Consider the following 12,345-nt stretch of genomic DNA (forward strand, 5'->3'; position numbering starts at 1 on the left):
GTATATCTCTCCTTCCACCCCCACACACACCACAGTCTATCCCCAATGACTCCATGCTGCATTCCCATCTCCCCCACCACATCCCAAAGCCCTGTATCCCTTCACCAATCCACTATTACCCCAGGGTAAGACTCACCTGCGCTGCACTTCCCAGTATCCACCTCACACCGCATAGCAGGTACCATGTGTCCCTCACACTCCACCAGAATAGGCCAGCACAGGGCATGGGAATCCTGGCAAGTGGAGTTGCTTCTATGTCCTGTAACTGCCTGCAACAGACCTGGAAGAGTGGGCGCACACTCGCTGTGTGTGAGAGGCTTCTGATACTATGTGCCCACGTCGCCTACAGCTCACCGCCTTATTTGGACAAGATTGCTCACATCTCTGCCGGGCATTAAGTGGCATATCCTTGGGGCCTCACTGATTCTTGGGGCGCCTTACAGGTGTCCCCTTGACACCCCCTGTCATCAGCCCTGTACCTACCTTGATTCCTCACACATACCAGATGCATATGCTAGCTATGTTGAGACCATCTAGTTTTTGTATTTTAGTGGAAGAAGTGGGTAGATTCATATACTTAATTCATACTCAACATAAAACATCTTATACCCTCATGCACCCCCATATACTCTGCCATCATAGGTCATAAATCCACATGTTTCACTGTAAAAACAAGTATATTGCAGCAATGATTGATACGTCTCAAAACACAATTTGAGGAGCAGGAATCCTCTTTTCATGTTAATGATCCCTGGAAAATATCTGATGATTTAGCTGTAAAATGTCTTTGTTAGCTGTCCAATAAGTTAGTTTTGTCACAAACAAAATATATTTGCTCACAAATTGTCTCCCATTTCTTTTGTGTTTTTGTTTAGAAAAAATATAGCAGTTGCTATTGAAAATGATTTTGAAAATATTGTTGTATCGACGTGTACAGGTAAGTTTTTTTCTATAAAAACAATAAAAAATATATAGATCTTAGCTAAATTATTAACTTGAGCTGAAATGTTATTTTTTTTATCTAAAAAAATATATAGAGAGCAATTTTGTGCTATCACTCATGAAAACCATTTAGAACACAACTTTAGCAATTCAAAGCCTTAAATTGTACTTAAGTATTTTATCATACTGTATCTTTGCCTATGCAAATAATTGCAGAACTGTGCATGTGTACAAAAACTTGAGTGACACAGTAGTTCCATTGTCACTAGCGATTTATTGCAGAATGCGCATGTGCTGCAGCGAACATATGCATTCTTGCGCATCTGTTGAGTCTATGTCAGATGCATCTTGGTCATTTTTCTCTGTCCATCAATTATTGTGCATCAACTGGACGTATGCCCAGAAGAGAACCATCTTGTGGATGCATTATGGGGGTGTAGCCAGTGTAACACCCTATTCTGTGTCATATGTACGACAAATTCAGTCTTAACACCTTCACCTAGTAAAGGATAGGTGTGCTAATAACAGTGATAAAGTCTGTTCTAGTGGATGGAGGACTGGAGGCTGTGCAGTTGCAGAGATATGTGTGACTCACAAGCAGATACATTAGACTCATGGACAGTATACAGAATATCGTCAGGGTTACCTGTAACTAAGAATTAGGCCCAGCAAGCATCTGTATGTTAAGTTGCATCTGCAGATGAGGGCCTAAATTCATGGCATGGCCTCATGTCAAACTAATGTAATCACAAACCCATTCATACAGAGGCTTGGCATTTGTCATGGGCGTTATGAACTGGACAATATTGAGTGGAACACACACATTGGATACATGAGTAACACAGCTTAATCCAGCTACAGGTATTTTCCAGGGAAAATACTGAATTAATAATAGTTGAGTCTGGGATGTTCATGCTCTTGGAAGAAGCCTGCACATTGCAAGATAGATAATTTTTACTGAGCTCTCAACCTTCAGATCGCTTTCTGGTAATTGTCCCAGTAGCATTCTCGTGACCATTAGCATACTCATGTTCAAACCCAGAAGTAACAGGATCGTGTTAGTGACCTCTCTACCTTTTAGCATTTGTTGACATGAGCTATTATCAGAGCCCATGGCCCATCTATGTCTTGATACATAGCCCCAAAAAAGCATTTTATATACAGTAACTGCTAATTTTCAAGACTTTAACGTAAAAATTGATAAATACTCCCCTAAAAGTTATTAATTAAATTTGTAGTGTTAATGGCAGCCAACAAAAGAAATCAAGAAGAATGTGCTAAAAAGGGTTGGACTCCTTAACACTTCTAGATTTCCCTATAGATCGTAAGCTTGCGAGCAGGGCCTTCCCACCTCTATAGCTCCATACACATCAGGCGATATTGTGAACAATATCGCTCAGAAAGGGCTTTCTGAGCGATATTATTCACAATAACACCTAGTGTGTACATTCATTATCGCTAACGATGAATGCTCCCGCACGTCGTTAATGACCCCTCCCTCATCTGAACATGTACAAACGAGGGAGGTCCTCGTTATCGACAGCCATGCTGCAGATGCAGCATGGCCGTCGTTCCCCCCGCCGCCCCCCCCCCCAAAATCACTCACTTGCCCTGCAGCAAGGCCGCCAACCCCCCCTGACATCACTCACTTGCCCTGCAGCATGGCTGTCGTCCCCCCCCGCCATCGCTCACTTGCCCACTGGCATCGGCAAGTGTGTATGCACTTGCCGATGCCGACACCCCGCCGAGTCCCAGCTGCCGCCAATATCAGCGTTGGCGGGGGCTCGGCTAATGTGTACTGGCCTTATGACTGTTTGTTATTACCCAGTTTTGTTTTATCATTGTTTCCAACTTTAAAGTGCAACGGAATTTGTTGTGCTATATAAGAAACTGTTAATAATAATAATAATAATAATAATAATAATACAAATAATATTCAAATTCATCGGTATCCTTTCAGTGGTGAAACCCACTTCTGGGAGTCCCACCCCTACCAGGTTTATGCTGACAGTCATGAAAAGAGAAAGCTGTCAGCACTGCAAACAAGAACTGGTGAGAAGTTCAAAGTCCAACTCAGTATTTACAGTAAATAGTGAATATAGTTTTGAATTGCAGAGGAATAGGGTTTAATCCAAACAGGAAGCTGCATTTGCCACACACTTCTGTCCTCCTCCCACTAACAGAGTTCAAACAAATGGGAACATTTATTTTATTTTATAGATATTTAATAGGGAGCACAAACACACTTTTCCATAGCTGTCAAATAACATGAAGAACATTTTGAGTTTATATAGTATAGTATATAGTACATAGTATATAGTATAAAGTACAGTTGCAGTGACCTGTCTGCATTTCTGGGAAATTCCAGAAAATGTGCTTGAGACACTGACAATGGGTTGACATGAAGGATTTGATTGGGGACAGGAACCATTTTGCTTTTTCTTGCGTTATTTTTATTTTTTGCTTTCTATATTTTATGGGTTTGTTTTTCTTACAGCTGTGACCAGGTTGGTGCAGAAGGAACCTGATTTGTGATCCCTGTCCCTAAAAAATATATCACTTGTAAAAATAATCTAATGCTACTGTAGTTGGCATGATATCTGCCATTATGTCACTATTAAATTCCAGTGACCTATTTCTTCTGACCGGCATGAAAGACATTTATTATATCTTCCATTTTTTAATATGAACATACCCTAATGGGGAAAATCCTGGTGCTGCCATTATGATAATGGTGACTGTAAGAAGCACTTCAGCATATTAATTTAAAATGTGTCTTTAGAACCTGGCTTTAACAATTGATCACTGTCTGTGATTTCCTTGGCACAAGTTGTAACCAGTGTCTATCATATTCAACCTACTGTAGTTCCATCACTGGCATGAGAGCACACACTGCAAGGACAACAGCAATACAGGATCAATAGCAGAAAGTGGGCTTTTAACAAAATGTCTATAGGTATTTAACAGTTGTTAATAAAATCACTAGCAGTGGTGTAACTTCATCCCAATTGTATGTATATATAGGACTGGCGCACAGGGACGCAAGGGCACAGGGGAAACACTAATAGATAGGTAAACCAATGTGGTGGCTGGTCACACCCCCTCTGGAGACTGCTCATACCCCTATATATGGGCCCCTACCACTGTGTTTCCCCGGTGGGCCCTTCGTGCCCTCCGTGCCCCAGTGCGACACTGATGGTAACCTTATAAATGCAACATATGTAACCCTATATTGCAGGTTGTTCTGGGTGGTTTTAGACAGGTTATGGTATTTTGGATCTGTGACTACCCTTATAGACAAAACCAGAAGGTCATTATGAGACGCAAAGTATAATTTTTTTTTTTTCAGTGTGATACTGGCAATGAGTCAATCTAGCATATTAATCTTGTTGACAGGATGGGCAGTGTTATGCTTATGGGGGTTATTCAGAGTTATTAGCAAACCAAAAAGTTAGCAATTGGGCAAAACCATGTTGCACTGCAGGTGGGGCAGATGTAACACATGCAGAGAGAGTTAGATTTGGGTGGGGTGTGTTCAAAGTAAATTCTAAATTGCAGTGTAAAAATAAAGCAGCCAGTATTTACCCTGCACAGAAACAATATAACCCACCCAAATCTAACTCTCTCTGCAAATGTTACATCTGCCCCACCAGCAGTGCAACATGGTTTTTAACAATTGCTAACTTTTTTGTTTGCTAACAACTCTGAATAACCCCCTATGTACATAAATACTACTGTCCATGTGGCCACGGCTGCTTTACACATTAAACATTCTACTCTCCGAGTCGCTGGTTTATAATCAGACACACGTGGTTTCCAAGTCTCCTGGCCTTGGCTTCCACATGTAAGAGAATAGTCAGCATTTTTAGGAAAGGAATTGTGTGTACCACTCTGTTTTACTGTGTTGTACAGACTGATAGGGAAATCTTATACAGAGTGATAGCAGAGTATATTAAACAATAGTGGGATATACTATAGTTCAGTAGTGTGCATATATAATTTGTTTTTCAGGGAAGTTCTATGTAGTGATAATGTCGATATTATCTTAGACTGCAAAGCTATACCTCTAAATACACTATTACCGTGGAGCCGCTATGGCCGCTAGACTGAATGCACGTGTTACGCACTTTGTACGCTATTTGCGTACAGAGTCATACACGTGGTACGCACTTGGTGTACACACGCCGCGCTGAGTGTACGGAGTACACACAACGAGCGCACACACCATTGATAACCTTTAAACCTTGTTAATGATACAATGTAATAATATGATCACACTTTTGAACCCTTAACAGCAAAGTACTGCAACGATGTTATCTCTTAAACCTTAAGTAGCACTGACGGTATAAAGTACCCGCAGTGCGTACACCTTATCAATACCTATACACTTTATACAGATAAATACACTTTAAAGCCCTTGCAGGGAAGTGAAGACACCACACCGATTTGTAGTTGAAACCACCGGGTTCTAAGGCCACAGTGGATTGATTCCAAAAAGGTAAAACAATACAAATCATACACTACAGGCTAACAAGTAAATCTAAACAGAATAATGGCTACAGAGAATGTACATACGTGAGAATGTTCGCAAGCGCAACATGGCTCGGTCCTCCGATGGTAATACAGATAGCGTTCAGAGTCTTCTGACAGGCCAGGCAACAATGGTCTTTTTATACACAACATGCATACACAATACAATGGTCACTGTAATCTTATTGTCCATTGGACACAGGGATGTGTCCTTACATTACAGAAGAGGTCATAGGTGGATTTGAATAGGTGGGCAATGTCTTTCCCCAACTGCTCTTGTGGGTGGTATCCTCTGGATTCCCGCCGCATACGTAATTTACAGTAAATACAGTTAATGTTCATATTCTGCTTCTGCACATAACTATACGCTGGAACATGCAATCTTTCTCTAACTAACACCGGAATGTTACCCTCAAAATACCCTACAGCTGGATACTAGACATCACCTTCCAACCTTTATCTGACCCTTCCTATCATGCAAAGGCGAATTCCTCTGTCCAGGAACTGTTTAAACTATTAATACTCGCTGACATGGTGAAAGGGAACTTTGGGTACAAAATGCAGTATTTGGGTTAAATATGTAATGTTCTAATAACCCGCTACGCGCTCACAAACTCCGCCGTAAATACCCATATCACGCGCATGATCGCCGGATCGATCCTACGCAAATTGCGGATATGTGCATGCACGGCGGACTGAGTGCACGAGCAGCGGGCATGTGCATGGGGTTAGTACAAGGCATATGCATTACGATATTTTTCGACTTTGACAGTCCACCCTTTGGCAGTCAACAATAACTGCCACTATCTAAACATTAAACAGAAAAATATATAATACAATATCTATAAAATAATTGGATGGTAGGAGGAGAGGAGTAGGCGGGAAATGTATGACCTAGTGGGATAGTAAAAGCATGTATGTATGAAATCCCTGTCTGAGGGGCATGTATCATCATGCCGTACATGTTCTAGATAAGCTTCGAGGTATTGCGAAGTATACATTAAATCCTTCTTATCCCGTATCAAGGGTCTGTAATTGGGCCAACAAACACTACCGAGCTCTTTTCGGCTTCTTGCTCCAACAAATGGGTTGCACATTTAGTTGATGATACATGGAGGGGGAACATATGTGAATGCTAATATGTGGATATCACCTGTCGACTATGTGTGATACTACCTGAAGGTTGTAGAGATGAAGATAAGACACGTACCACAAATACATTCACATAACATTTGTGCAATCGTTCTTGGGTGTTGGTTGAAGTCTTGTCCGGATGGGTGTATCCTTGCTGTGGGTGTTAATCAAAGTCTTTAGAGTGTCCATAAAAGTCTTTAGAGTGTCCATTAAAGTCTTTTTCGGATGGATGTATCTTTGGTTTAGGTGTTCATCAAAAGTCTTTTCTGGATGGATGTATTTTCGCTGAGGGAAAACAAAGGAGAAACGGGTGAAAGAAACGGACCGTGGAATCACGTCTTATCACAACATTGTCTCTATTGATGGGTCATAAATTAAATCAGTTGTTGTAACAATGCCCCCGTTCCTTAAACTCATCACTTTGGTACTATGCTTGCGCCACGTTAAAACTCGAACACACCTAAATATCAAACAAATCATTATGACAACTCCCAGGATACAAAGGAGAAACTTTCCTACACTCACGATAACATTTTGAGCCCATTCTCCTAAACCTGAGAACCAATTTTGTGGGTTCAACCATGAGACCCAGCCGGTCAGTTCATTACTCACAGCAGTAAAGGTAAGGTTGTGTCTCCTTCGGAACTCCAATTTCAATTGCAAGATATCGGCCATCTTTTGATCTATGACCTCGGTTGGGTCATCAGTGCTGTTTGTAATGTACGTGCAGCACTTCACACCATACTGAGTTGCTAAGGTGACACAGTACCCGCCTATCACCGCTGTGACAGGCGGGTACTGAACCATCTTAGAACCAATTTAGAACCATCCTGTGCTGGATCAGTTCCATTTTGTAAGCTTGCAACTCCTTCCCTGTATACCTGAAGGTGTCATCATACATCTCGGTGATATTATCTATTAGGTTCGCTAGCGCATGAATACAGTATACCTAAAATGTATAATTCCTCTGGCGGTACGGGTGATATCTAACGCGAGTAGGAATTGAATACCGGTGGATTCGTGGATCAAATCAGAGGCTGCGTGCTCTGTCCTGTCTATAAGGTGTCTCTTTACGATGTGTTCATAGTGAGTGTGAGTGTAAGGAGCTTGAGCATTGCGGTGAACGTCTTTCATCTTATTATAGGTTATGGTCATAACTTCTGGCAACACTCTTCCAATGTAACACAATCCCTCTGAGTTTGGGGCAAGCCACTTATACGCCTTCCTCCCGCATATGAAATATTCATCATCGGGGAGAACATATGGGACAGAATATGACATTACCATATTGCAAACCTTCCAGGTGAAAAATCCTATCCCTAACTCTCTCATCTGTTCAGTACACGTATCAGGCTGTATGATATGCGCACAGTACCCTGGTGATACTTCTCCAACCCGCATGGTCCTACTTCCTATAGTATACCTGTACCGGAAATACCTCCCACCGTCGGCTATTTGGCGTATAAGTTCAGGGTCTACGGGCATTCTGTCAGCTCTGTGTGAAAATGCCATGGTTTGGTTATTCCATGTTACTTCCCAATTTCACGGCTTTCGGGGATTGGAAATGTTGAAACATACTAAGGACCTATCCACATGATATTGGTGGAGCTTCAGACTAGGGGGCTTAGAAATATTAAATGTCTTGTCCACCGGTCTCCCACCCCGTAATTCAAGTACCTCATCTATTGCTAAAGGATACGGTACTAGTCCTGACTTGCTCTGACCTTGAGGTACTTGTGAGCACACCCAGCATTCTGTTTGGTTTAAAACCTTACCCACCAATGAGTGATAGTCACTCAATGGATGACGGTCCATGTTGATATTAAGGCTGGACTGACATCTCTGGATGCACCCGTCCTCAACTATGTTTTCACAATTTATACAGATACAATTTTCTTCAGCCAATAACCCTTCACAGTGCCTTCTAGTTTCTTGACTACCAGATCGTTTTCTGATACTTACTTCTGGGGGGTTGTACCAGCGCACTGGGTTGATGAGCTCGGCGAGCTGCTTACAAGGTAGGGTGACTGACCTACAGGAACAAGTAACAATTTATGGGTTGTAGCGCTCAACCTATATGAGTATGTAAATGATGATGCAGCGAAACTAAACGAAATTTCAGAAATATATATTGAAGTTTTATTACTAAAGAACACAAATGTATACTTAGTGTACATGCATTGAGAGAATAGGAATAAAAATAAAAATAAAAAAATATATGAAAAATAAAAATAAAAATCGATCTATTTGAGAAATGTCTTTGGTAATGATGTGAATATTGTTGGGGATGGTCCAAATGCTCGACCAGAGCTCTGGGGTGTATAGAAAAAAAAATATATATATATGAAAAAAATATATGTAAATAAATATATTGCTTGGAAAAACTCAATATATATATATGTCGGTATCAAATACCACACTCATACCGACACCGTACTGACAGTACGGGCCGTGGAAATCCTTTAAGACACAGCCGAGCGGGGGTCACGTGACTCCCCTACCCGGAAGAAGACATCAGCGACGGAGAAAGACCCGAAGGAGAAGAGGTAAGCCGGTGGGGTGTTTTTTTTATATATTTTTTTATTTTTATTTTTATTCCTATTCTCTCAATGCATGTACACTAAGTATACATTTGTGTTCTTTAGTAATAAAACTTCAATATATATTTCTGAAATTTCGTTTAGTTTCGCTGCATCATCATTTACATACTCATATAGGTTGAGCGCTACAACCCATAAATCGTTTTCTGATACTTGCCTTTGCTCGATGGATGTGTTGCTCTTGGAATTCTATCAATCCATCCTTGCCATCAGAACCCATTCCAGATCCTTTCTCGACCTCTCTGGTATTCTCACCGAAACAGACTGCTCTGGTCAACAACAGGGTCAACAGGAAAACCCGGAACACAGTCTCTTGGGGTAAGTCCATCTTGTTAAGGGGGAGAGAAAGGAAACAAGGAGGGGGAGGAAAGGAGGGTAATGAGGGATGGAGAAAATAATAAAAGGGAAAAAGAAAGCTGGTATGACAACCACCTCTTGTCTTGTTATTCTCCTTGCTCAGGTGCCGCCTCAATCTTCCCGGAACAGACACTCCAGCGATACGATGTTCTCTGCAGTCTGTTCTTTGTCACGGGCTTTCTCGGGGTCAGTGACCTTCTTACAGTGGGATGAGTGGACCCAAGTCTCTCTTTCGGCAACCTTCCATGCTGTTGTGCTGGTTAGTAAGACTTGGTACGGTCCTTCCGATCTGTCAATAAGGCAACCTGAGCGTAGAAAATTCTGAATCATTACATAATCCCCAGGTTCAATGTCATGACAATTACTGTCTGGTAGGTCAGGAATCACCAGCTTTAAGTTTCTGTTTTGATTCCTCAGCTGCTGGCTCATCTTAACCATATATCCTACAGTCACCTCATTATTGCATTTCAAATCATCCTGGGGGTCAATCATTACATGGGGTTGTCGACCAAAAAGAATCTCAAAGGGGGATAGGTTAAGGGGGGACCTGGGAGTGGTTCTGATGCTGTACAATACAAGTGGCTAAGCTTTTGGCCACAACAATCCTGTTTCAGCCATCACTTTGTTCAACTTGTTCTTAATAGTGCTGTTTACTCTTTCCACCTTCGCACTCGCCTGTGGGCGGTACGGAGTATGCAGCTTACTATTAATTCCCATCAGTTTGCACATTACCTGAAAGACTTCACCTGTGAAATGGGTACCCCTATCACTTTCAATTATCCTAGGGATACCATATCTGCACACAAATTCCTGCACAATTTTCTTTGCAGTAAACATAGCAGTATTTGTGGCAGCGGGGAACGCTTCTACCCAATTTGAAAACACATCAATACAAAATAACACATATTTTAAATTTCTGCAGGGTGGCAATTGTATGAAATCAATTTGTATTACCTGAAAAGGGCCGTCTGTTGACGGGATATGGGATGATTCTGTTGGTATTGACTTTCCAATAGTCTTCCTCAAGCAGATAAGACATGTCATTGCTCTCTTACCCGCATGAGAAGAGAATCCTGGCGCACACCAATAGACTCTTACCAGCTTGCACATACCCTCTTTGCCCAGATGAGTCAGACCGTGTGCCGCCTCAGCTAAGCTTGGAAGATATGCTCTGGGGGCTACTGGCTTACCTTGTCCATCTGTCCAGAGTCCTGAGGACTCCTGGCCATATCCTTTTGACCTCCAGACTGCCTTTTCCTGTAGAGAACATAAATTTTGCATTTCACTTAATTTTTGTGTGTTGATGGTATTGAATACCATCAGTTGTGTGATGTCTGTCTGTATGGGGGTGCTGGCTGCTGATTTAGCAGCTTCGTCTGCCTGGCTGTTACCAAGTGACACTGGGTCTTGGCTGTAAGTGTGGGCTTTGCACTTGATAACAGCCACTCTGTCAGGTTCCTGTATTGCTGCTAGAAGTCTTTGTCACAACTGAGGGCCTGAGCTGACGGGAGGCAGCCTCAGTTGTAGGGGCTGAGATGTACCGGAACCTGGGAGGTTGTATCAGACCCCTGGACATGTAAGTAACATGAATAATAACTGCCCGAAGGCGTGACCACGACAACTTGGATAAAAGTCAATGATGTTTATTATGACAACTCCGCAACACAGCAGCAGTAAAAGAAAACGTAAAAGTCAGCAAAGAATAAATACAGTTCCTGGGTACTACAGGATGGCAGGAGCCACAGGGCACTGGTAGTGTGAGATAGTTCTTATGATCTTCTAGATGGAAAGTCCTTACCAGGCCCGACTGTAGCAATGGAGATAACCCAGGATTGTGCCAGCTGGTGTTCCAGGAAAAGCTGGGTTGCTGAAGATAAAACAGCTGCTGTGGATACTGGCTGGAACCAGACTGTTGTTAGCACGGAGTGGATACTTGACAACCAAAGCACTGACGCCTTCCTTGCTCAGGCACAGTGTATTTATACCTGCAGCAAGGAAGGGATTGGCTAGGCAATTATGCAGATTATCAATACTGAGAACAGATTGGTGGAAATGATCAGCTGACAGAATCCAAGATGGCTGCGCCCATGCAGACACTTGGAGGGAAGTTTGGTTTGTAATCCATGTGGTAATGAAAACAGTAATGGCGGCGCCGGCCACCGGAGACAGGAGGCGCCAGGCTGACAGATGCACATCCAACCACGCGGACACAGCGGAGGCCGCGGCTGACGTAATCGCCACTCAGGCACTCTGCATGCAGAAGTTCAGGGACGGCGGCGGAGGCCGCGGGAGACGCCATGCCAGGTGTAATATGGCGTTTACTGTGACAGCGTCCCAGAGTGACAGGAGAGGATACAGGAATGTACACATCAGGATAACAGATGGAATCCGGTCCTGGAGCGCTGAGCCAGCCTTAGGAGGCATCTGATGGGTAAGAAATGGCGTCCAGATACCCGGATCGTGACAGCACCCCCCCCTTTAGGAGTGGCCCCAGGACACTTCTTTGGCTTTTGAGGAAACTTGGAATGGAATCTCCGGACCAAGGCAGGAGCATGGACATCAGAAGCATTGGTCCATGAACGTTCCTCAGGACCATAACCTTTCCAGTCAATAAGATATTGTAGTTGACCGTAACGGTGACGTGAGTCCAGGATCTTGGCCACTTCATACTCAACGCCTCGTTGAGTTTGGACTTTCGGAGTTGGAGGAAGTGAGGAATGAAACCGATTCAAGATCAGCGGTTTCAACAGGGAAACATGGAATGTCCTGGGTATTTTTAAGA

General features: G+C 42.7%; 1 protein-coding gene across 1 annotated transcript in view; it reads left to right on the plus strand.

Annotated features, from left to right (window-relative positions):
* Nucleotides 1-12,345, plus strand: part of LOC135057280 (NXPE family member 4-like) — a 77,242-nt gene that overhangs the window by 10,734 nt on the left and 54,163 nt on the right. Inside the window, exon 3 of the mRNA XM_063963170.1 lies at nt 876-937. Within this exon, the coding sequence (XP_063819240.1) occupies nt 876-937 (62 nt within the window). The remainder of the gene's footprint in view (nt 1-875; nt 938-12,345) is intronic.

Source organism: Pseudophryne corroboree, chromosome 3 (assembly GCF_028390025.1).
Source record: "Pseudophryne corroboree isolate aPseCor3 chromosome 3, aPseCor3.hap2, whole genome shotgun sequence".
In the NCBI taxonomy this organism is placed as follows: Eukaryota; Metazoa; Chordata; class Amphibia; order Anura; family Myobatrachidae; genus Pseudophryne; species Pseudophryne corroboree.